General features: G+C 42.1%; 1 protein-coding gene across 1 annotated transcript in view; it reads left to right on the top strand.

Moving 5' to 3' along the window:
* Positions 1–26,793, top strand: part of brinp2 (bone morphogenetic protein/retinoic acid inducible neural-specific 2) — a 322,100-nt gene that overhangs the window by 139,114 nt on the left and 156,193 nt on the right. The window contains exons 3-4 of the mRNA XM_085438591.1: positions 14,167–14,357; positions 16,597–16,778. Coding sequence (XP_085294717.1) covers positions 14,167–14,357; positions 16,597–16,778 — 373 coding nt within the window. The remainder of the gene's footprint in view (positions 1–14,166; positions 14,358–16,596; positions 16,779–26,793) is intronic.

The following is a 26,793-nucleotide window of genomic DNA, read 5'->3' as shown; positions in this document are numbered from 1 at the left end:
GAGTCCAAGGTGGGAGAGGAGTGGAGTGGGGGGTGGGCCTAAACTTGAACCTGCTTATGCACAGTTCTATAGTCCAGTACCAAAGCCCATACTGTGTGCTGGACATCATGATGCTGACCAACAGAATGTGACGACGGGATAACTAGCACGTATGCCACATCTATGCTTTTCATTCTTCTGCATCTTTTTTTATTCCGTTATCTTCCCTGCAGTGCTGCAGATCCTTAGTGCTCATCCATGGGCAGGCTGTTTCCTCGGTAATATATTTATCCGGGCAGTCTCCTCCATGATAACAAATCACAGTAACTCCCTTTTGTTCAAGCTCTTATAAAACTGTGTTTTATAATCCTCATTTGAGAGATTTTCACCTTTCAGTTTGGCAGATTTGAAAATCTGACTGCTCTGCATGCTATGGCTTACACGGTCACAATGCTGACATATTATGGAAAGATGGAAATACTATCTAGTTTGCACTAGATACTGTGATACTGCACTGAATCATTTGCATTTGTTTGTTGCGAATGTTTTTGGGAAATGAGAAGGGCCAGCTCAAATACGCCCGAGTCACAAAGTGCCTTTAAGGATTTCACGTATTGTTTTGAAAACTTCAAGTGTCATTCGAGAATTGAGCCAAAGCAAACGAGAAAGCCGTGAGCCAACATCAGCCGACAGATGTTTTTAGCTGAGCTGACCTACAAGCGCGCTCGTTTGGCTTGTGCCCTTGACACAGGAAAAATGCATTCACAAAGATCTAACACAAAAACAAATTGGACGCTACTTAAAATAAATGCTGACATGCCCATTGGGTACATAAAACACTTTTTATTTTATAATTATTTTGCACAACACAAATAATTTATGTGTAACGTGTTTAAGTAGCCTGTCTTCTCTGGGTAATTGGAAGGGGGTGGCACACTAGTGCTGCACATTAATCAACAGCCAGTGTTACTGTGGTTTCTGAAGCGAATAAGAATGTGTTCATATACCTGTACTGTAAACCAGCGTGTTGACCTGCTTGTGTTTACTTCTGTGTGTTTTGGAAATGCAAATGCTGAGGAATCTGATGGCTGTTCTACATAAATCATATCTAAGCTGTTAAACGTTATACAAACAAAGCGTGATCTCATTTTAAATGTAAACAACATGATAAACAACATATATTCTGAGCCCTCGGCGCCGCACCGCTGAAAAGCGTTTGGTAACTATATTAATGGTTCACCAAGATACCCTGAAAGGTGTCCTTCGCTCGCTCTGTAAAATATCAAAGAGCAAATAGCATTTTGGTGTGGCTTTCTGATATTCTGCCAGGAGGATCATCCAGAAGAATTTTCTGCATAGGCTGAGATGTTTCCTCCTTTTTTTTGTCCGGTAAAAACAACACAATTCCCTGTGCTTCAGTGGAACTGAGTGCTGGAGCTGCAGGTGCAATCAGCGCTGTGCTAAAACCTTTTAATTAACACCATCTATCATCATTAGCTGAATGGTCAGCCAGCAGTCTTGCCGTTAACTCTTAGAGAGTGAAGCGAGGAGAAAAGTAAATGATGCACTGCGCTTCTTTGCGTTTCGGCCCCGTCGCCATCAGCTCTCCTTCGTTGTGCTCAGTCACTGTTGAGCATCTCTAAAAACACATCAGTCTACATCAGCCTCAGTTAATCAGGATGGCTGCCGTCTTGTTCCTCGCTGGACTAAATAGTAAGCTAAAACTAATGCTTGCTGATGCATGTGATGGCCGCAGACTAATTGTCATACTTTGCCTTATTCAACTGAGACTGGCCTCTGGTTTGGGATATTTGTCATGTGACCGCTGGAGGAATTTGAATGGCTATATTTGTTTGAAGTGCTGCTGAAATAACTTTGACCCCCCCCCCCCCCCTTTTTTTTTTTACTTCATATTGTACACCTTAAAAATGCAAATTTAATTTTTTCTCCATTTTTTTGTATTTTTGTGCTCCAGGTGATGATTTTTTTTTCTTACAAGTGCAGCAATCTACAACACAGAGTGCATTTCTACATGTTCTATACTTTTATTATATATTTTTATTTTTTCCTCCTGCCTGTAATCTTAGTCATTGTCATACTATACTGTACCATATTAAATAATGTCATAACTGACATAATATTTATATAGATGATTAAATAAGTAGTATAAATAAGCAGATAAAACAAACACATGAACACGAGCCATAGAGAATTCATAGAGCACATCTTGGAGCCTGTAGCAAAATCACTCTATTGTAGTTCTATAGGACTGCCTGAACACTACACTGAATTTAATGGGACAGAAAACAAAAACCAAACAAAAAAAACTTTGTGTTCTTAATGTTTTGGCTTTTCCCCCCATTAAATTCAATGTAGTATTCAGATGGTCCTATAACTACAATGGGGTGATTTTGCTGTTTTTTTCGAGCTTTATGGAACAGAAATCCAAATCAGAATTCTTCTTTTGCTTTGTTGAACTTTAAAACTATACTGGGGTGGTGGCAGCTCAGGAAGTGGAGCAGGTCATCTACTAATTGGAAGGTTGGTGGTTTGATCCCTGGCTGTTCCAGTCTGCATATTTAGACAAGATACTTACTCCAAGTTGCATCCACAGGAGTGTCTTTGAATGTTAAATAGAAAGCACTTAAGGATAGAGAATGTGTTGTTGTGAATTGTTGAGTGAGGCGTGTTGTACAATGCTCAGGCACAGTTGAAAAGTGATATATAAGAACCAGTCCATTTGCAGTAAATGACTAAAGGTGACAAAAAGGCAATTTGTTTTGCCCCTCAATACACTTCAGTTGTCCTGCTAATTTGCTTTGTTGTTCAGTGCAGTATTGCGGGCTCCATGCATTGTATGTTTTTCATACTCGTGTGAGCACATAAGAGGCAGGTATGCTACAAAAAGCACTGCTTACCAAGGACTGAAAAGTGTTGGAGCTCTGAAATCCATCCCAGTATTTAGTCATATGGCAGGAGTGGGAAGAAGGTTTTCAGAGGAGAGTAATGTCAGTGTCTGACAGGAGTGAGTCATTAAAACACCACAAGATGAAAGAAGAGAGCGCTTGTCTGATAAATTGCATATAAAATAGCATCAGTTCTTCGATATGCAAATGTTTCTTCATTTCAGTGTCATTTATTCATTTGATTTAAGAGCAGTTCAGTTAATTTACTTTTAGACTCGCTGCTTTTCTACATTACATTCGATAAACATAATAAGAGGCACTGGATGGATTTACCAGGTGTATCTGAAATATGCAGCAATTTTGTATGTTGTGATGTGCAGTGCGCGCACATCAACTATAACTTGATTGTCAAAAGACAGAATGATAGTCTTTCTACTGAAAGCTGGACTTTCCTCTTCACTTAGTGTCCCTGCATTTTCTGTTTTAAGTTGATCGTTGTGCAGAAAGGCTTGCTGCTGGAAATGAGCAGGAGAAATTAAGATTTATTGTATTCTTTCAGGTATCAGTAAGAATATGATATATCCTCCAAGGATTTCATCTTATCAGACCCTTTAAATATGACACGGGGTTTATAATCCTGTACTACACAGCTTTACACACGGGAGAGTTATCAAAATCACTCATTTTATTGTCTGTCACACAGATTGCCAGAGTTACAGCAGAATAAAGCTGTTAACCAGGGACATGGCTCTTCTTGTTGTTTGTTTTTTGTACATTTTAATTGTATCATCATCTGACAATGTTCCTTTGAGCTTCTTGTGATGTCAGAAATGTTTGGCTTCCTTCTGTCCTCAGGTTTTCTAATAAAAGCTCAGGGCGGTTGAGGTCAGGCAGTCGTGGAGGAAAATCTGTGATTGGCAGCATGCACGGTCTTCATTGATTCTCAAATAGTTTTTAAAGCTTTGAGATGTTTTAGGGTTTGTTTTTCTTTGTTTCGTTTTTTCTGCTGGAGGTTGGATCATAGACCATGAGAGGAATCAAAGCCTTCTCACAACACTGTTACTCTTTGAATTCCACTGCAAAGTGCTGGCATGTCTTTGCCCACCTTTGGACGAAGATCTCTGCTGCGCAGCCTCCTTTGGACAGGATGTTTGTTTACTTGGATTTTAATTTATCCAGTTTTCTAAAAGCCTTTTAGAGTGACATTGCCCCATTTAGTGTCAGGAGACTCCCCTTTTTTGTCCATGACCATCGCCAGTAGGATAAATTTGCCTCAGTTTAACTCGCTCACCTATAAAGTATACACAGTCAAACTCAAGTAAGTTTGCATCAGGGATACTAATGCAAGACACATCTAATAATAAGGAAATTTAACAAAAAGAAGAAAAAATTCTTGTCTGCTCGATAGGATCAGTATCAATAATGGCATTTAGTCAGCTCCTGATAGATAACTAATTGAGTAGACTGACACAAGTAGGACAGTTGGGCTTATCATCTGTTGCCTTGTTACATAAATCCTACTGTTATTTCATCACCAACTACCGTAGATTTTTTTTGTCTGATCATTTCCTGTGAACAGCTGGTGCATCTTTGTCCCAAGCACTGTTTCTCTTCTCCAGAAGAATGGTTTAGAGAGGCTGCTCTTCCTCTGAGACCCCTGCATAGCTTCCCTTCCCCCTTTTAATTAGCAAATCTTATATTTGTGCTTTTCCACTCATTTAACAACATTTTGATGGTGTGTCCACTTTGGATCAGTTGAACCCAACTGATCCAAAGTGCTTGCTTAATCCCAAGACACGACTTCACTCTGATAACATTTTTGGCTGAATGCACTATTTTCAGTTGGTGAATGTTTTGGTGACATGTTTATTTACTAGAATGTTGTTACAATACATGACAACTTGTGTTTTTAAATGTTTAAAAATCCCCAGAACGTCTGAGAACATCACATGCTAATCAGTGTTGCTTATGCAGATTACAGGATATCAGTTAATGCAGACACAACTTGCAGTATAAGAAAAACTAACTAGAACAAAAGTCAGTTTAAATGCTTAGCAAAGCCCTGTTAGGTACAGTATGCAAAAAGATGATTTTTAAACCTTAAGTTTGAAGAACCCTAATTTAATGTAGGGCTGGGGTTTGATGATTCTAGCTTGGATAATGTGATATCGATTCATTAAAATCCTGAATCGATTTTTAAATATAATTTATTTTGCCCTCAGGTTGAAACCTCACAAAATTTCAACGACCACCAAACAGCTAAAAGGAGAGCAGGAACACGGATTCTGCACAAAGACGTAAACACAAAGCGCGGACCCGCCGACGCATCAGAATCAGTGAGACGTCGCCTTTCTCACCCGACGGCGCGGACAGCTCACTGATTCTGATCCGTCGGCGGCTCCGCGCTTTGTGTTCACGTCCTTTTTGCACTGATTCAAAAGCTGCAGGTTTAATCCCTCTCCAAACAATATTGACTAAACCAGCAGCAAAAGAAGATCCAAACTATGCTTCACATTTTGCTTCACGTAAACATCGTCATGAATTCCCTCTGACTTTTCCTGTTTTGCTTCCACCAGGATAAAAATCACACTTCATGCACAGCTCTCTCTCTCTGTACTTCAAGAACAGTTTCCCGTCTAAAAATCTGTTTTCTGCATTATTCGCTTGCTTGTTACGCACAAGTCTACCGTTGTTTACAGCGCTGTGGGCCGCTGTGTTTTCCTTTTACTTACTTCCAAAAAGAAAGTCTCTTCTGCCGCTCAATAGGCTTCTGAACAAATTTTAAAATTACTTTTTAAAATTATGCAAAATTGCAAAACGCTCAGCTGTGTCTCTAAAACCTCTGTAACTTTGCTCTGCTTCACGTCAGCAGCATCAGGTAATGTTCATATGTTGATTAATGGTTTTCTTTCGTTTTTGATCTACTGCAGAATATTCTTAAGATCAGCTGCTATAAAATCCCAGGCCAGGAAAATCTCCTTCATGTTTTTCTGTGTTTTATCCTCAGTTACTTTGACACAAAGGCATCTGCTGTGAAGCTCACACCTTGGATAAAGTCTCACAAGTGTCAGCTGTCTTTTTATAGACAAAAAATATGGAAATGTACTGATGCGTGATCAGAATTATAATATTTCTGACTGTCTGAGTCAAAATTTCCCCGATTCGAATCAAATCGAATCGAATGAAATCGTGGATCGAATCGATTCGGGACCTTGTGAATCGGAATTGAATCGATTCTAGAGATCAGTGACGATACCCAGCCCTAATTTAATGAATCTGAGCGTTTTTTTATTGTATAATTTGAATCCTTAAGTTAAAGAGTGCAGAGAAGAAAACACAAGAGTGAGAAAACAAAGCTTTATCTTGCGCTTCTTGATCTTTTTTATAACACTTTTTTTTGCAGCATTAAACCTTCCAACTTGCTTTCCCTGAGTTGCCCTCCTTTCATGGGAGAACATTGTGAGTTAATGATAGCGTGAACAAATTGTGCTGTGACTGTGGCCAGACTACAGACATTAATTGGTGCATTATGTGAGAATGAACCTCCTAATGAAGCACTAGTTTGACCGTACGCTCCTGAGGCCATTCCTTCTGAGGAAGGCTTTGTCATGCCATGTGCTAAATGGCTACAAATCCCAGCTCTCCTTTGAAGACTAATATGCAATGCAGGAACTAAAAACTAATTACAGTGCATTGCTGTCTTTACTGTAGTACTATCTGAATGACCTATGCATATTTACTTTGTATTATTACAGGAAGTAGCGTATTGTAGTTTAGTCACAACGCTGTCAACAGCATAATTACAATTTTGTGTTGGTAATAGTAAACTTTTGACCATAAAAATGCAATGTGAGAGCAGCTAGTGCAAGTGAGGCAATGATATTGCATATGTGTCTCCCTCTGTGAATGCTCCACTGTGAGGATGTGCAAGAGAGAAAGAGTGCACTCATGGGAAAGCGGTGTATCACTGCTGGCATTTTGTTTGGTGCATAATGTGCTACGATTCAACTTCCCTTGTTTTGCCAGCAAATTTATGCAGATGAGGTGGATCTGAACTTTTCTTCTGAGATTTGCATAATCTTCCTCACATAGCTCAGGGTTCCACTGTTGAAGTAGTAAAGTGATGAAATGACCATCAGTCACTTAAAATGCTTTTCCAGACTCATCCCTCTCTCTGACCACTTAAGGTCATTGTCACTGCCACTGGTATTTGTCTGGACAGCTAAAGAACTGGATTCACCAGAGGTTTAGTTATTTAAACTTTGCTAAGGCTGCAAACTTATATGTGACATCCTGGATTTGTTTATAGGGAGAAAGTTCTTTCAAATCAAGTATATGCACTGCCAACTTTTCATGTCATTTTAGGCCATGATTGGGATTACTGTACTTTAGACATGATGCAAGGTTTCAAGTTCTCAACAGGATGTGATGAAAGAGCTATTGCTGCATGAGTTTTGGAAAAAATAAACTCCCAATAGTGGTTAACGTTCATTTAAGCTTAACTTTATTTATTTGTTTGATTGAAACGAAGACAGCTGGGCACTTGGGCATGTCATACCAGGCTCTAATCACAACACTGACAATTTCTTCATGCAAGGCTGCACAGTCAACAAGCAGAAATGTTATATATTCATATTCTTAACTTTAATATTGACAGGTGTTTCTAGCCACCCACCAAGTGTGAGTCCAGAAACTATTTTCTCTGCACCAGCTCCCAGGCAAATGTTATGCTTATCATAACAGCTGCCAGACTGAATCAAATCTGTACAGTTAGAGACCATGAAATCAAAACAATAAGCTGCTACGTTAAAGTAACTAAAAGGTTTATTCATAGTTGTTTATGCGCTTAATATACTTATAATGGGTTTAATACACCAATATATGTAAACCATGCAGATTACATGTTAGTCTGGACTTCTTTAAGTTGCTTGAAGACGTTTCACCTCTCATCCGAGAAGCTTGGAACGTCTTCAAGCAACTTAAAGAAGTCCAGACGCTTTTCTTTGCAAGCCCCTTTGACTACGATGACCTGTTTTTGATAAGAAAACAATAAGTGTCACGGGCTGCGATGGCAGACCGTGGAGTGACAGTGAAAGCAGGGCCCAAACGTGAGACTAAGTGAAGGACAGTGGATTTATTTACAGGAGGTGAAAAACACACAACTATATACAAAATCCCAGCACTGTGGTCCCGTGGTGATTCTCCCTGAATCCCACACAGTGCAGATGTCCGTGAGAAGTGAAAGGTGGCGACTCCAAAAAACTCCAATTCCCACACCGTGACTTTAGAGGCGTACTCCGCTCCCGATTCGAGTTCTGACTCAAGGATCCAGCGTCGGCCTCAGCTCAGCTGCAGTCCTAAATGCCGTTCCTAGACGAGCGTAATCTGCTGCAGCTGGCAGAGGACGACGAGCGGCAGGTGCGGCCGTCTCTCGAGTAGACCACTTCCGGGTTCGCAGTCTCCTCAGCGAACCCACACCTCCGGGAGCTCACACAGAGACACATGGAGAGATGGAGAGCAAACCAATACAACACATGGAAAACATAAACATAAACATACACTGAAAATGCCTGAGCCCTGGGTCCCTAGACCCAGGCCATGACAGTACCCCCCCTCTAAGGGTCGGCTCCCGACGACCCAAAAACACAAACCAAAAACAACAGTACAACCAACCCAGGGCGGGCGGCGGGAGGTCCAGGACGGAGGGCCCCAAAACCACTCCGCTAAACAGCCACTACAAAGCAACAACAGAAAAACACAGTTCAACAGTCCAATCCCCCGGTCCAGCGGCAGCAAACACAGTTCCGGCGGCCGACCCACAGGATGGCAAAACAAGCGGGACCCGCCGCGGGTTAGACAGTGGCGGCAAAACAGTTCAGGTGGCCTACCTCTAACCCCTTGATGGAAACGCAGCAGCTCCGGCGGGCGGCCACGGGTCCGGCAGCCGCGGCGGAACGGTTCTGGTGGCCCGCCACGGGTCCGGTGGCGGCGGAACGGTTCTGGTGGCCTGCCACGGGTCCGGTGGCGGCGGCGCTGCTCCTCCGGCGGCCTGCCACGGGTCCGATGGCAACGTCGCTGCTCCAGTGAGCAACAGCGAGGCGTGGCACATGGTCTATGACGCGCCGGTCGCTGACGTGGACGCACTGGACGTGGATGGCGTGGAGGCCGCGCTAGACGTGGAGGTCCCTCCGGTTCGCTGACCTCCGGCTGAGCGGGCCCCTCCTTGGCTGGCAGCGCCGGTTGTTCCTCCCGCTCGCCAAGCTGCTCCGGCTCGCCGAGCTGCTCCGGCTCGCCGAGCTGCTCCGGCTCGCCGAGCTGCTCCGGCTCGCCGAGCTGCTCCGGCTCCCGCTCGCTGGGCCCCACAGCTGGCCGTGCGGGCACCTCCGGCTGCGCTCCAGTCACAGATGGATGATCCGGAGGCGAAGATGGTGATGCGGTGTACGCAGGCGGGGAAGGTGAAGGCAGAGCCGGTGAAGAAGATGGCTGAGGGGTGACTACATGCGGATGAGATGACGACGGCGCTACATCCACAGATGGTGAAGCCGCCAGCGGCATGGAGACTGCTGAATGAGGCGACGCTAGTCGTACTGTAGGCCGGCTTGCAGCAGCGTCACCATCCACTGAAAACAAAAAAGCAGATGGGGTGAGAAATGAAAAAGTGTCCTTATTACTCACCACAGCCGGTTCTTGAGATGTCCGGGAGGGCGGCTGCGGTGAGGAACGCCGGCGGCGTGAACGTCGTTTCCATGTAGACGTCGGGGCCGGCGTCTCAGGCTGTGAATCCACCAGCTGTCCGGGCCGGTGAGCAGCCTGAGGAGGAGAGTGGAGGTGGAGGGTGGAAAGCAGGAAGTCCAGGACAACTGAATTAAGGGAGTCCACCAACCAGGGGAATTCAAACAGCATCCCCTGCAGCCGCCTCTCCACAGCGCGACGCAACCCCTCCGTGGGCTTCTCCCACCACAACTCACACATGCGGTAAACCTTATCCATAACCTCCCCCCTGAGCCTCTCCTCAGAGACCGCTGGGTCCAGACGTGGCGCTGTAAACCGAGCTGAAGGTGGCCGCTGATCGGCTAACCGAACTGAAGATGGCTGCTGATCAGCTGACTGAACAAACATAGCCCCAGAATAAAGAGTTCCAGACGAAACAGTCTTGATTCCTGGATTTGAAAGAATGTCAGGCGCACAGTCTTCTGAACCTATGGGAGAATAATCGCTCTTAAAACGAAAACTTCTATTTTCCCAAACCGGAGAAACACGAGCTGTAGTGTTCATGAAGCTGGCGGAATGTGACGAGGGCGGATTTTGATGTGGCTGCTCCTGCAGTGATGTGGGAGCGCTGGGTGTGTCGGGTGGCACGAGAATAATCCCTAGCATCTTATAGGATGCCGGAGCGGGCGTAAGCTGATTGCTGTCAGGCTCATAGTAATCCTCCCGGGACCGGCTAGGGCGTTCTCTGCGAGACCGAGGCGTCCGCGGAGAGGAAGCAGACGAGTGGGCCGAAGGGTAGGCTGCCAGCGAGGAACGGCAGCACGGAGGCCCTCCAAGCACTAGTTGGGTCCCGTCAAAACGGGAGCTGCGCTTCCGCGGTGAGTCCGCTGGGTCCATAGTGGCTGGATCCTTCTGTCACGGGCTGCGATGGCAGACCGTGGAGTGACAGTGAAAGCAGGGCCCAAACGCGAGACTCTAAGTGAAGGACAGTGGATTTATTTACAGGAGGTGAAAAACACAACTATATACAAAAATCCCAGCACTGTGGTCCCGTGGTGATTCTCCCTGAATCCCACACAGTGCAGATGTCCGTGAGAAGTGAAAGGTGGCGACTCCAAAAAACTCCAATTCCCACACCGTGACTTTAGAGGCGTACTCCGCTCCCGATTCGAGTTCTGACTCAAGGATCCAGCGTCGGCCTCAGCTCAGCTGCAGTCCTAAATGCCGTTCCTAGACGAGCGTAATCTGCTGCAGCTGGCAGAGGACGACGAGCGGCAGGTGCGGCCGTCTCTCGAGTAGACCACTTCCGGGTTCGCAGTCTCCTCAGCGAACCCACACCTCCGGAAGCTCACACAGAGACACATGGAGAGCAAACCAATACAACACACGGAAAACATAAACATAAACATACACTGAAAATGCCTGAGCCCTGGGTCCCTAGACCCAGGCCATGACAATAAGAATTGTTTTTGATTTGAAATATCAAAACTACTATATATGGGCCACAGTGAGTTTTATATATTTACTAGGTATGTGCGTTTTTAAAGGGATGCCAAATGCTGTCATTTTTCTGTAAAGCAAATTTACCTTGCCTTTGGGTATAAATAAAGTTACCTTGACCTTGACCTGGATGACTGAGAACCTTCAGAATCAGAATGGGTTTATTGCCAGATGTTGAGGTTTACAACATTAGGAAATTGCTGCGGTGCTTCAGTGCAGACAATAAGAATTAAAGTGCTATGTAGAAAGAAAGATATGTGCATGAGATATACATGAGATATATACATGAGAATAAGAATTATGAGTGCTACGTAGAAAGATATATACATGAGTGCAGGTGGTGATCAGTGCCAGACATGAAATGATGCAGTGACACAGCGTAGGGTCATGTGTTAGTGGCGGGGACAGTCATGTGGTTATTGTTCATGTGTCCAACAGCAGAGGGGAAGAAACTGTTCTTGTGGCGAGAGGTTCTGGTGCGAATGGACCGGAGCCTCCTGCCTGAGGGGAGCAGGTCAAACAGACTGTGTCCAGGGTGAGAAGGGTCAGCTGAGATCCGAGCTGCACGCCGCAGTGTCCTGGAGGTGTACAGGTCCTGCAGAGATGGGAGTCTGCAGCCAATCACCTTCTCAGCAGAGCGCACAACACGCTGCAGTCTCTGTTTGTCCCTGATAGTGGCTCCAGCGTACCACACGGTGATGGAGGAGGTGAGGATGGACTCGATGATTGCAGTGTAGAACTGCATCATCGTCCGTGTTGGCAGGTTGAATTTCTTCAGCTGCCTCAGGAAGTACATCCTCTGCTGGGCTTTCTTGATGACGGAGGTGATGGTGGGCTCCCACTTCAGGTCCTGGGTGATGGTGGTACCCAGGAAGCAGAATGAGTCCACAGAGGTGATGGGGGTGTCAGTCAGAATGATGGGGGGGGGGGGGGGGGGGGGGGAGTGGGGCTGTGTGCTTCCTGAAGTCCACAATAATCTCCACTGTCTTCTGGGCATTCAGCACCAGGTTGTTGTGGCTGCACCAGGACACCAGACGTTCAACCTCCCTCCTGTAGGCAGACTCATCCCCGTCAGAGATGAGCCCAATGACGGTGGTGTCATCTGCGAACTTGATTAGCTTGACAGACTGGTGGGTGGAGGTGCAGCAGTTGGTGTACAGGGAGAAGAGCAGAGGAGAAAGAACACAGCCCTGAGGGGAGCCGGTGCTGATGGTCCGGGAGTCCGAGACATTCTTCCCCAGCCTCACTCCATTCACAGACATTACATGTTAGTGTTTTTTCTGCCATCATTTTAAAGTCATAACAATAAGAGATCAAAAGGTCTGAGGCTCTTATGAGGCATTTGACACTGACTGAATACAGAAGGGTGATGTCTCTTGAATTTATCAGTGATATTCAACAGCAATCTGAAAATAGTGTTGCTGGTTACAGAAAGCCCAGCGTGGTCCAACCTAATTTGCTTAATTAAGGACATGTCCCAAATGTAAAGTTCTAGCACCATTTAATAATTACCACATTCATCTTTCAGATTTCACTGAATTAAATGTGAACAAACACGACCGCAACTGAGAATACTGATAGCGTCTCCTGACATCCATGTTGCATTTAATGAGTCACTAGGTTGTATTTGGTGGAAAACACGGACTTTCTTTACAGTCCCAAACCTTGGAATGCCCGAGGTGTGTGATCTTCTTACCCCAGGCTGTCTGTCTGCAGAAGTGTGAAAAAAAAAAAAAAAAAAAAAAAAAAAAAAAAAAAAAAAAACACAAATACTTTGTTACTCTACTTTGGTAGAATTTTCAGGCATCTGTACTTCACTTCAGTATTTGTTTTCTGACAACTTTTTATTGCTACTCTTCACATTTTTTGCACAAATTTCCAATATTTGTAATTTCTATTCCTTACATTTTCAAAACAGGCTTGTTTCTTTAAGCCAAACACATTTGACACCCCGGCTTTATTTTACATCACTGTAAATCTTAAAAAATCAACCAGATTTGGATTTAAATGGAGGGAACAAGAACACGTAAAAGACACTCCTATATCCTCCATCACCAGTGCTTTTTATTTAGTGCAGGATAAGCAGCTCACCACACTGTTGTGAATTTACAGTAAAGCACTGTGTTGGACTGGCCAACGGTGGCTGTGGTGCTCATGGTCATTTAAGTTATATCAACTGATGAATTTGAATTTCATCTGATGGTTCTAAAATTTATTAAACCTTTATACCAACTCTATATTGTCTGGTGTAAAAACAGTATAAAGTGAACTGTCAGGGGACTGAATAGAAATCTGCTAAGATAGCTGTGAAACATCTGCTTACAGCTTGTTGTAAACCTCAGAGCCACAGCAGCACATGTGAGCTGACGCCAGCCTGGACACAAAGAAAAATGACTCGAGTTTACGATAGAAGTTATCTTGAGCTTTAATTCTTTTCCAAACGCCGGCCCACTGCAGCTGATTTTACGGTTCCCCACCATCCCACTTTAACCCTGACTATCCCGTGAATATTTGCTTTTTTGCATGACTCCTACATCTGTACTCACGTTGGGGCTTTTGAATATTTCTCAGTGTAGCTCATATATAAATATATCTTTATTTTGTCACAGATTTGCACATTATCTATAACAAATTCCTAAACTTTTGACCAGAGTACTTTACTTTATTCCTACATTCACACATTCATACACCAGACTGTTTCTTATACATACAGTGTTAACACACCACAACAAGTGTTACTTTGTCTGTGATCTTTATGACGTTGGCCAATAGGATCACATTATAGATAAGAATAGATCAGACGTTTCTTTTTTGTGACCTGCGGAGACCTTTTTTTAACATATAATGGTCAAGACAATCTCACAATGAAAGACAGCAAGTCATGATTTTCCAGGGACCATTGTGCAATAAGTAGACTCTCTCTCTGTAGTCACTTCAGAAATGTATGACTGTAACCTTAAATGTTCCTGTCATTATATTTAGCAGTATATTCTAGTCAGTTGCCTGTAATTCCACATCATGCTAAAATGCTCGAGCATGTAATCACTTTTTCATGTATTTATAATTTCAGGGAGTTCAGCCACTGGAAGGTGAACAGCCTGGCTACGGAGAAGAGAGATTTCCTCAAATCTCCATTGCCCTTAGCACCAGAGTTCCTACGCAACCTGCGGTTACTGGGCCGACGACCAACCCTGCAGCAAATCAATGAAAACCTCATCAAGAAGTACGGGACCCACTTCTTGGTTACTGCCACCCTGGGAGGTAAGGGAGGACTGCAGGTGACACACTCTCCTTTATTCTCGGGTTAGGAAGTGTCGGGACACGCCAGAAATAGAGAAACCGTTCGTTTTAGGTCTCGGAGGATGTTGCCTGTGTTAGTGTAGCTCCAGGAGTCTAGCTGTCCTTTTATACCAAGAAAGAGTCTCACGTTTTAAGTAGAAATAGCAACAATGCTTACATCTTGCACTTGCAGCACTCAACAATGCTTGTCTCCCTCAGAGGTAATTTTGCACTCATCGTTCCCTCTGATGAACATTAGAGCCTCGCAGAGCAGAAGAGGGATTAAAATGACCTGTTTCATACCCCCGTGTTTCTTCATTGGATTTCTTTTTTGCCTCAATCCCCAAGGAGAGAAGTAACTCACAAAACAGATCGGCAGCAGCATCGATCGTGTGAGGGTCACAAAAACAAGAGTGAGACCTGTGTAGTGTTCAAGATGACAACCTAGTGATATTGATAAACACCTAATCTCAGTCATCAACTAGTATAGTGCAGATATACAAGTACATTTGCAAGGAGTGATAGTGAGTCTAGGCATATGTAAGGACCCGGTCAGGATTTACAATCCTAGGTTACTCAGATCATTCAGCCACATAAAATATGCTATGAATATATGAAATTGGAGATTTTACGATGATATAATTAGTCTAAAACTTAACGTCTAGTGCATCATATTTGAAAAACCAACATAAATTGCACAATACATTTTTCAGCAATAAATTGAAAAAAAAACAAACACAAAAAAAACTTCAAATGTGCAAATTAATAATTAATTTCATTACTTTTGAAAAAAATTGTCAGAAGGTTCAGTTTCAATTATTTCACGGTTCAGGCTTGAAATGTTTAATACCAAAATTACCCAAACACAGTTCACATAGCAGACAAATCCGGTTCTCTCACAGGAACAGTCTCCTAACAGCCGCTCTGATATTCACGTCTGCAGACGCCTAACTTTAATGCCACTTATCACTGAATGTATGCACTGGAGCAGTTTCAGAGATGGAGCCGGGGTGAATGCAGTGTCACACTGATAGTGTCTATGTGTAATTAACAGCCTCGACTAAATGGGCAGATCCATTCTGCATACTGATTACTGTAGCAGAGTGAAAACGCATGAAATATCTGGTTTTTGTTCCCTTTTCTTCTGCTGTGGTTACATCTAAGTGTATTTTGTTAAACAGTTGAGTGAAAGTGAAAGAGTGAAAAACTGATTCATTTCCCCCCCCCAAAAAAAAGCCACTCAGCCTCAGAAAGGTACCTTTTACATTAATAAAATGAATTGCCTTACACTTTGTGAACAAAAGTACTTTTTGGCTGTAGTTGTGACCTTGCACTTTGCAATAGAAACTCAAATGAAAAGGTGGCGGTAAATATAAACACCCTGCGCTTCCCAAATAACTGAACACCCATGAATTTCAGATCAGAGTTAGTCTCTCTGTGTTTCTCTGAATGGCTTTAAAGCCTCTTGGCGCTCATCCATAAATAATGGTGTGTTTTGTTGAAGACCAAGAAAATGTGGCTTTTCTAAGCAAATCTTATGCTTAGCAAGACACTTTTGGAGTGGTGGCTTTGCTAAAGATCACACTTAAGCTCCCATTCAGATTCAATTTAGGGAGGTTGGGAATAAAGTGTTCCCTGTAGTGTCCAGTAATTGAACTTATCACTCTGAAAGTTTTAGAGAAATTACAGTAAGAGCTGTCTGCAATTTATTTGGACATTACACGGGCAAATAAAAAGGTGTTTGGTGCATTTACAGTAAGAGAATCCTGCCTCATGTGATTTGTTAAAAAGTTTCCCACATCAGTAGCTGCTGGCATTGCTGAGAAATACTTGCTCACGCTTTATATTGCTTACATGTTTTAGCTTGCACGAGATAAATGCCACGTTCGCCTTTCATAATTTCAAACGATTGGTGTCTGGGGAAGGAATACAACCTCCTCTCTTGCCTGTGTCCAATTTTAGTGGCAATGGTTCTGTTGCTGCCAATCCAAATGATACAGTACCTGCACCTCAGCAGACAAACCACAAAACCTGAAGGCCTTTCCAAAGAAATGTCAAACTCAAAGATTGTCACTCCAGTTTTTCCAAATATAACGTACGCGCTCTTCTTCATTTGGCTTTTTATCCACGTTAAAGAGGATTCAGAAAGAAACAAATGATTTTCTCAATGAAAACTGTTCATCACAGAGTGCTCTGTAAAATAATTATCATCGATCCACAGGAGAAGAGTCTCTGACCATTTTCCTGGACAAGCAGAAGCTGAATAAGAAGTCCGAAGGCAACAGCAACAGCTCAGTAGTGTCTTTGGAGCTGCTCCATCAGCTGGCCGCTTCCTACTTCACAGATCGAGAGAGCACCCTGAGGCGACTGCACCACCTCCAGATTGCCACCTCTGCTATTAAGGTACTGTTCACATTCACACAGCAAATGCACCTGGAGCACATGCTCAGATGTATAGTCTTTGATTTACTAAGAAATTAGTTTTCAGTATAAACCATGTATATGCAAATGTGTGTTTCTGAGTGTTTGCAATTCTCTAGATTCAAAAAGAGTTACGGAAAAAAAAGACACACAAATTAACACTCCTATAAAACTGTCCCTTTAAAATGCATTGCTCCATGCTCCACCTAAAATAAATGGCTCTAACAAGCAATCTTTTTTTAAAGCATATTTTCAAGGTGCGTCGTTGCTCAAAAGCTGGCAAGAGATGAAAGCAAGTGCACAACATTTTTCAAATGTAGCAAGCTGGTTTAAAAGGACAGTGCATGTGCTATAACCCACAGAGGCACCAGAGCATGGCAAATGGCAAGTTTCTCCAAAGTCCCGATGTGAAAAGCAGCACAGTCTCAGTGTGGGTGCATGCATCTGGATCACACAAGGGTTAAAAACACAATTATCATTTCTTTTCAAATAAAGCTGTTTGATTTTAGCAACGAAGTGGCTGCGACTGTCAAACTTGAAGCGATTTTAACACACTCTTACAGCCAAGTTCATTTTATTTACCTGCACACTCAACACTTGATGTGATGAGTCGTCACTTAGCCAAAATCCACCTCTGGGCTTGTGCAAGCTCTTTAATTGCGACGAGGCTCAGTTTTGTTGAAAACACTCAAAAACACAGTCAAATAAATCCCATTATCTCCTCTCTGCCTGGTTTTACCTTCCCAAATCCCCTCCCTTCCAGACTGGAAGCAAAGCTTAACCGAGCAATGCATTTTTCACATCAGAACAAATCTGTTGGCTTTCACTTGATGACAGCAGGTGTGTGGGTGGGTGGACCATGCCTTCATGCTTTAACTTAAATATGAAATCTGATTGAAATGAGTAATTGCAAAGTGTCAGCCTTGTGCGTACCTTGTGTGAGGTGGCTCCTTTCCAAGCACAGTTGCCGAAAACACGGCATGCAGAGGTGAGATTGGCTCTCAGACCTTTTTTGGCTGCCAACAGTCTCTTTAAAACAGACCCTGAAGTACTTGATTGCTCTCCCAAAAAGCCTTGAATGGTTGTGCACAAGAACCGGGCAACACAAAGGACTCCTGGACTTATTGCAAATAGCTTTTACTGGGAGAGAGAAAAGTTTGATTAGTATGAGGGCATGAAATGGAATTTTAATGAATGAGAAAAGTTTGTTTAGCTAAAGGCAATCTCAATGAAAGCAGCATCAAAACAAACTTCCCTACAATGCAGGCTTGGTCAAAAAAGAAAAAAAAAGATAACCTCTGCGTGCCTACAGCTTTTATGCTTATTGACACGGTTTATCCCAGCAAACCGTCGCTTTAGAACGTGAGCAAAATCAAAACAAAGGAATTTTCTTGCTTACTTAAGTATGCAAAGTATGAGCGCTGCATCTCACCACTGCAGAAAAGGCTGCTAAGCTTGAATTAATTATGAACTGAAATCTTTGCTCAGCGTGATCCTTTTGTGCTGGGGGAGGCTAAGTGACTGGCGCACTGAAACAATCCGTCAGCTTCTGCAAAGAAGTCCACAATGGCAGATAAATAAATTAGTAGCGACCATTTAGATCTGTTTTCCACATCAGTGAGTCTGCCTTCAGTCCATCCAGTGATATTCTGAAGAACGCGTCCAGAACCCAACTGCTTCTCATGCATATTGAACTGCATTCCTACAGTCACGTATCAGTCATGTATACAGCCAGCTTAGTGTATTTGGTCTGATTCAACAAAATCATTAATGCAATATTTGGAGTTTCAGAAGAATCGATATGTAGTCAAATATTTGCCGAGCGGTATTATTAAAGTAAAAACAAAGTTTGAGCTCCATCTCTGAAATCAGGTCCTTAGTTACCATGTTGTCTCTTGATGCTTGCTCAATCATCCAGGTAAGTAAATCTCCAGAAGTTGATTCTGTTCATCTGGACGTAGCGTAGCATAATTAAATTTAAGGGACTGACCTCCCAGCCCATTGTTTCTTCACTGGGCTGGTTTCAGTCATTATGCAAATGTACTGTTTATACGATCTGGGGAAACCTGCAGTCAGCTGAGACTGAAGAAGTCACTTGGATGAGTGACGAAATGTTTCTCCCACAAAACGCTACGTCCAGATGAACAGAATCAACTTTTGGAGATGTTGCCTCTTGGCTCTGCTTTTGTAAAGGAGAGTGTGAATGCTCTAATCCAAGTGTTAACGACCAAGTGGACATCAGCTAAAAATATAGTGGTTTAATTTGAGTGATGTAAGTAGGTCATAGCGGTGGCATCTCTGTGGCTGGAAAATAAGTCAACATGGGAGTGCCAAAACTGCAGTTTTGCTAATGGCAACTTGAAGCTGACTTTAGAGATGACTGCCATCAGCATCAACTCTTTGGATGGGCTTCAGGGGTCCAGGCCCACCCAGTAAAGTCTCACTAAAGTAAGTTACACTAATTCACGCAATTTGCCCATATCGATTCAATTAAATATATATTTATTGAATTCATTATTATTTGATCAACAGTAGTTCTGCAGCAGTCGTAATGACGAGCATGACAGAGGATGACACTGAGTGGATGGGCCTGTGCAGGTCAAACTCTGGGAAGTACCTGTCATATCTCTTTGAAACTAAAAAGAGGTTGTTTGAAAGTATGACCCTACTTGTAATTGCAAAACACAAAAACTGCCTCAGCCGCCTGAGATTTTGGAGTATTTTGAAATAAATAGCAAAGTGACTAAGGTGAATGTCCCCTTGTCAAAGCTGGTTGCCCGTCGAGCTCATATGGTTTGTTGTCAATCATGACTCCCATGAAGAATTGTTGAAGTCTTGTAAAAAAAAAAAAAAAAAAAAAAAAAAAAGCTAAATTATTAGCTAAAGCGTCCCTTCATAGCAATTATACAGAGTTGAACTTATTTCTTAACTTTTTTGTCAAGGTTCAAAGTTAATATTGTGACTGTTATTATTGAAAGATGTACTAAAACAGGCAATTATGTGATAAATAACATGGTTTCCTAATATGGTCACTTCTGGCTCAAGTAGAACAATGGGGCAGTCGGTAAAATGCTAATGTTGAGGGTTTCAAATGTGAAACCAGAGACCAGTATGTGATGTAATTGTGTCTGTTGGGAGTGTGTAAGCACTCAGTTTGAAACTACAGCCCACTATACCCAGTTTGGTGTATGCAGTATGAGTAATATTCTGTGAGCTGAGTTAAGTTTAGTTGTACATAATTCCACAAAGGGAAAGCTTCAAAAAAAATGTTATTCTTAACAACTTTTGATCATAACTCATTAAACAGCTATTAGATTAGTGTTCCTGGGCGTGTGAGGTAATAGACACAGAAAGTCAAGAAGTGTTAGCTTGAGTAACACCCACTGTCAGCTGCAGTGGGCACACCACTGACTCTTCAGACTCTTTCAAAAAGTACAAAGCCCCCCCCACGGCCAACCTCAGAGAGTTCAGCTTTTTTTGTGAGAGGGAAAGCACTGGGATGGGGTAACATTAAAATTGGAAGAGCTAGATGCAACAGCTCAACATAAGAGGAGACCAGTGTGGCCCTGAAGGTATACCAGTGAAGAGACAAACCAAGCTCAAAAGACTCCAGCTGACAGGAAAACTCGAATAAAACTACATTTGAAATGCTGCTGATCTCATGTGGAAAAAGATGGAAATGTAAATTTTACTATCCGACAAGCCCATATAAAAACTGTATGTAACTGTTTTTAATTAACAGGCTAAAATGTTCAACTTGAATGCCTTTCTCTAAACGTCCACGATGTAATTACTTTCTTGAAGTTACACATAAAAATAAGCCTCATTTAGCATTAACTTTGCTGTAGTTCTGCACCTGAAAATGTCTCCATATATCCCTGGAATATCTTTATGACTTCTGAATGAAGGAATTCTTCAAATGAAGCCTCGCTTTCACTGTAGGTCAACTTGGAAATGCCCAACCTGGTCCCTTTCACTCAAAGATTTTCCCCCTGGGGTGAAGTTGAATTGTTAATTGCTCGACAAATCTGTCATCTCATTAATCTGTTCATTTTCTGCTGCGTATTTGGAATCTGCGCAAACCAGCAGCTTCCCAGTCCCATTTCCAGTCCTCATGACCCCAGGGTCCTCCCAGCTTAACATGTTTAGGAAATCTGAATAGAGCAGTGTGCAGGTAACATTATCATAAAGCCTCAAATGCCACAACGTTCTTTCAATCCATCCATGTCATCTGCCATCCACAGTCAAAAATATGAATCCTTGCACTTCCATTTAGAATCACTAGGATCACTTCTGCAGTGGGATACCACTACATCAGAAATTTCCAGAAATATATTACCTGCTGAGCCAGAATTACTTTGGAACAGAAATGTCTGACACAGTCGTTTCTGTGTCAAGAGGCTAATGAGGCTAAATTACACCACAGTCAGCTAAGAACCACCAAGACAACCTATGAAACTGCAGTTAGCAAGCAGTCATGAGCATCTCTAAGCTCTTTTTATCGGCCAACCTACTCTCCAGGTTTCAGCCAAATAAAATAAACCCGGCTTATTGGGCAGTAAAAGTGTGTTAAACCTCTTAAAGTTTAGCCGTTACAGCTGCTTCTTTCTTTTCCTTTAGACTGATACTAGCGGGAAACGCAGCAAGAAAATAGATTTTTTTTTTCTATTGCAGAGTACCAGTGTAACAAAACCCAAAATAGAGACTGAAGTGCCAACTTGAATATATAGCAAGGATGTTGTTGCTGCGTGGATTTGTGCTCTGCATGAAACAAGAATCAAGATTATTGCATCCTAACACGACCTGACAGTAAGCTGAGTCATTGTCCAGGTATTAGCCAGTTTGTCAAAAGTTTATTGCTTGAATTATTAAACATCATTTGATGTGATTAACTCAAAAGAGATCAGAATAGTAAGGAATAAGCAAGATGCACATTTTGACACACTGAAAATTTTAAATTGGGATTTAATTACTGGCTAGCCGTACCCCGATAGATGCACAACAACACCCCTGTAAGCAGTTCTGAAAAGGCAAGCTCATGTGGAATGAGTAATAACTGATGGCAGCCTGTCATTTATTTAAGAAATATCACTGTATTAGTGTTATGTAACCGTTTACCTTCACTCGGTCAAACTCCAGGCATGGAAACATGAATTTAGCGAACAAGAGAGGGAGTCAGCTTCTGAATGATAACCCACCCAGCAGTAGGAAGACCAGGTAGCCATGGTAATGCCAGATCTAAAGCTAAAGCTTCAAACAGTTTGGAAATGATAGCCACAGTCACAGAGAAGAGTTAATCTGTTTTGCTTGCTTCATGTAAACTGTGTGGGAACACAGAAATAGCGCCTTTTCCGCTGGAGTCAGAAAACACAGAAGATTCACCGATCAAAAGCACACATAACAAGTGAGGCTGAAAGTTTGCTAAAGAAAAACAGGTTACAGTGCCTTTAGAGTCTGTTGGCTAAAACTTAGCTCACATTTTCATCAAAAGACTGAAAACTAAACAAGCTGTCAAAACAAAAACGGATATAGAGTGTTGTGCATATAGATAAAAAAAAAAATCTGCAGTGGGTGTTCATCTTCATGAAAATTCAGAATTTAACTTTGCATTCAAGTGAAAATCTAAAAAAGTATAAACACACATACCAACTAGTTTACCTGCTGATAAGGGACTAGAGCAGCTTTTCTTCTAGACTGAAAGGCAACTTCAAACAGCCAGTGTTTTTGCACACCTGCCTGCACATACACGCATGTGCAAACACAACAAACACAGACTCCCACTTTGAGAAGAGCATCCTTTACGTATGTGCTAAATGAGGCTCTCTGAATGGCATTCGGGCCACCTGCCGAGCCATGTTCTGCCACATCCACTCATCACCCAAAAGGGAACAACACTGAGTGGGATGTACTTGACCTGTGCGCATACAGGCCCTTGGGTTCTTTGTCTCTGCAGCTGAGAGTAGGCGGCAGGAGCCACATGCATTGCCTCTATCTGTAGCAGTAAAGGAGAAGAAACTCACATGTTCAGTTTAAGCTACACTTCAAATAAACAAACAAATAAATAAATCCTCTGTAGCGTATGTGTGAAATCTGCTGTTTGGAAAGGTAGAGGAACTGTCTCTGTTGACGCAAGTGAAGGCATGGTATTTTTACCACACTGTCAGCAAGAGCCAAGATCGGCAGGGGAAGTGCACAGTGAAACCCCAGTCCTAAATAAAAGCTCATCACAACGCATTACGCAAGAAGGAACACGCCAACGCTTTTAATACACTGACAGAGATCTGAAAACGATGTAAAGCACAAACACCACACCTCTACAATGACATTAAACTCCAATAATTCTTGGAGGTGTACAAAGTAGATTTGCTGATGCCATATAAAAGGAAAAATGACTTCCAAAGTAGTGAGTCCTCTAGCTCATATGCGATGGAACAAGCCAGTTTCACAATGATAAAAACATGTCCCAAATGAGGTGAAAAATGAACAAGGCACTGTTGTATATTTAGGAATTATTCTAGATACTTTTAATAACTAATAATGACTAATCAGGTCTGTTAAAACATCCAGAGATCAAGCAGTACTAATGTTCTTCTATCCAAGTGTTCTCAGGTTTTCATTGCATTCATTACTTTGAGGTAACTTCAAATAAGATTAAGATGCAGGGCACGAATGGTATCAATGCAAAACCTGCATAAATATATATTTCACGCCGAACAAATGTGCACTTAATAAGAAAGCTGAAAAGTATTTGATGTAAAATAAAACCTGTTTTATCAATAAAGAGGTTAAAGGTACACAAGAGTATAAACAGCAGTTTGTTAGATCATCAGCCATAATAAGCTGAGTGAAACAAACAGCAATGCATTACTTGATCTCACACAATCCATACAAAACTTTCTAGGATCATAGGAAAACACACACTACTCTGCTATGTTTGAACAATGCATGTTATTGAGTAAACACAAAAGACAAAGTGGTCTAGTTTGAATGATCCACTCACTGAAGGGCTCTTGGGAGTTTGAAACAAAAGCAGAGGCAGGGTGGCAGCTCTCAGGTGGGTTATTATTGAAGTTCCTCACAGGAGTTACAAAACAGCCTGGTGTGTATTCACTGCAACACAGCTGAGAGTTCTGATGCATTTATCATTTCAACAGACAGAGAACACAATTTATGTAGACCTTTAGGAAATAAATCATGATAATAAAAATCACTGTAGATAATTTGAAAAAAGATGTATGAAATTGTTACATTATAGTGATAATTGTGCAGTTGGTTTTAAGTATTAAACCGTCACTCTCCATGGGCTTGAAAAGTGGCTAAAACCTTTAGTTTTCTTCATGAAGAATAATGATCAAACTTAATGCTTCTTACACAATCTGTAGTACATGTTTGAATTTGTTTGTTGCTACAACAAAACTTACCGAGCTGTATTGATCTCACAGTTCATTCTGCATTCAAACATGGCATGAAAAATGAAAAATCTTCAAAGTTCTTGCACTAAATAGAAACAGACGGTTTCAGTTTCACAAAATATAAAAGACTAACAAACTGTTAAACTAGGTCCACAGTGGAACAATTTGGCAGTATTTTCTTGCCTAAGAATGTGACCTCTTGACTGTGCTACAGCTGGAAATTCCAAATTATGAACTAAATTATTTAGACCTGCTCTAACTTCTCCTCTTAAGCTAAACTGGTCCATCTTTAGTCTCGTTTTTTATATTTATTATATGAATTTTTCCTCAGTGTGGTAGTTGTGGTTCTGTGAGTCATGCTGTGTTTGCTGTCTCCACTTCCTTTGTTGAGATTGAGGGTCACAAAGAACCCCACTAAGCAGCGTGTATTCCTTTATATTCCTGCTGGGTGTAGTAAAGTGTTTTAGTGGGATAACACAAGTGATGGATTTTTTTTTAGTGTACATAAGAGAGAAAATTATAGTAGGTGAAGTACAAGAGAAAGACCCGTTAATAATTAGCAAGGTCCAAAAATAAAGGACGGTCCAAAAAGAAAAACCCCAGGGATCCACTTTGAAACTAGAACGAGTTAACAAAGAACTCACCCAGCAGGTGGAAGTGTCACGGTCCGGGGCAGCGGCCGTGTGAAGAGTGGAAAGGAGGACTCAGATGCAGCACTTACTCAGATGTGAAGGTGATTTATTGACAATACTGAACATAAAGTGGAGATGGCAAAACAGAACTAAGGACGAACTAAACTGGGAGAAACTACACAAAGGGAGTGGCAAACCTGAACATGAAGGGAGAACAGCAGGGAGAGCACGCAGGGGATTCACCGGGTATGAACACAGACGACGCGACGAGGAGCAGAGGAAATCACACACTATAAGTACACAAAGAGACACTGGGAAATCACACACAGGTGGGGGAAACAGCTGGACCTGATTAACCTGACGAGACAGGGGGACACTAACACCAGGGACCAACAGAGGGAGCACAAACCCAGAACCCAGTGTCTAAAATCCCAAACACAAACCATCCCAAAACAGCCATGAATAATAATGAAAGTAATAACAATAAAGAACATAAACATAAAGTCACTGAGTCATGGTCGCAGGACCATGACAGGAAGTACACAGACTGGCAGCTTGATAAAGGCGATGCAAGACTACAGTATGTATATACAGAGAATGGAACTTAACAAAGGTGAGTCAGCATGGGACAAAAAAATCACACAGGAAGAAGAATGATGTCATCAGAAAGAAAGAGGAAGTGAAAACAAAGAGACTAACACAAAAAAGGGAAATGCCATCCATCTGTCCATCCATCCGTCCATGCATCCGTCCATCCATCCATCCGTCCATCCATCTATCCATCAATCCATCCACTTTCTTATCCACTTATCCAAATCCAATTCAGAATCATTTGTTGGCTAAAAGATTCAGAGGATAACCTCGAAAATACAACAAATAAAAGGAAAAACATGCACTGTTTGGTTAGTAGTATATTTCTCTTACTCCAGCCAAATATCTGCAAAATAGTTATCCTACCCTGATCATTTTTGTACCTTTTCATAACCACTGTGCACATTCTGCAGGCTTTTAATTTTAACTGCATGCAATTTATTAAAAAAATACAAACTGCTTTGGTTTTGTGGAATCATAAAATTTATCCGACTTCACAGACTTTGAGCGCACCCTATGAGGTAGAGTTTAATGTGAACAAAGAAAAACCCAAGGGATTATGTTACACAGCCAATTCCAAAACATGAATGAGATGCAACAGGTTTCTTTTGGTTTCTTTTTAAGGCAGGGATTATCAGTGGTACGTGTGGCTGAAACAACATCCCCAAACAGCCCCGTCCTCCTTCACTAATCTTTCCTTGTTGCTAGCCTTTATCTGTAGCTTATCTTTGACTTCATCTCAGCAGTGTCTGGTTTTTTAGTTGGTTATTTGAGTGATGTTTGAGATGTGTATCTCCTGTAGCACCTTCAAGGGTAACTTCTATTTCTTTTGATATTAGATCCAATCTTAATGCAAGGCAGAGTGTGGAGATGTAAGGCGCAGGGCTGTGTTAAGGGCAGCAAATTTGCACAGGCTACCTTATTTGCCAAATGGCCTGATTTAGCTGCAGAATGGTTTTGCCAGAGGACATGTCCATATTGTTACGTTCTATTTTGAACAACTGCTTGGGAAAATGAACTGTGTGCGATATCTGCAAAATAATGTTTGCTTAATTTTTTACAGTATTTTCTTTTCTTTCTTGTGTCTTATCCCTTTTGTTCCATCTGTCACGCTTATGTGACTTTTTTCTGTTTACACTCATTGCTCTGTGTGCACCTTTTCTCTTCACCCTCTGTTCATGTCACAACAACAATATTGTCAACACATCACAATTTCCATTACATCTCTTGCAAAACCACTAATATTCAGCTTCAATTTATATATTTTTAAAAACTAAATTGTACTATTACAATTTACTTTTTTTGCATCTTGTACGGAAGAAATTTTCAGTTCAGTTCTGTGACTGTTGCACTGGTACTCCA

This window comes from Copadichromis virginalis, linkage group LG18, assembly GCF_057382275.1.
Source record: "Copadichromis virginalis isolate Kocher_CV1m ecotype Utaka linkage group LG18, C_Virginalis_male_GT1.1, whole genome shotgun sequence".
Lineage (NCBI taxonomy): Eukaryota > Metazoa > Chordata > Actinopteri > Cichliformes > Cichlidae > Copadichromis > Copadichromis virginalis.
The sequence above is the reverse complement of the archived record's forward strand: the minus strand, read 5'-3'. Positions and strand labels throughout refer to the sequence as shown.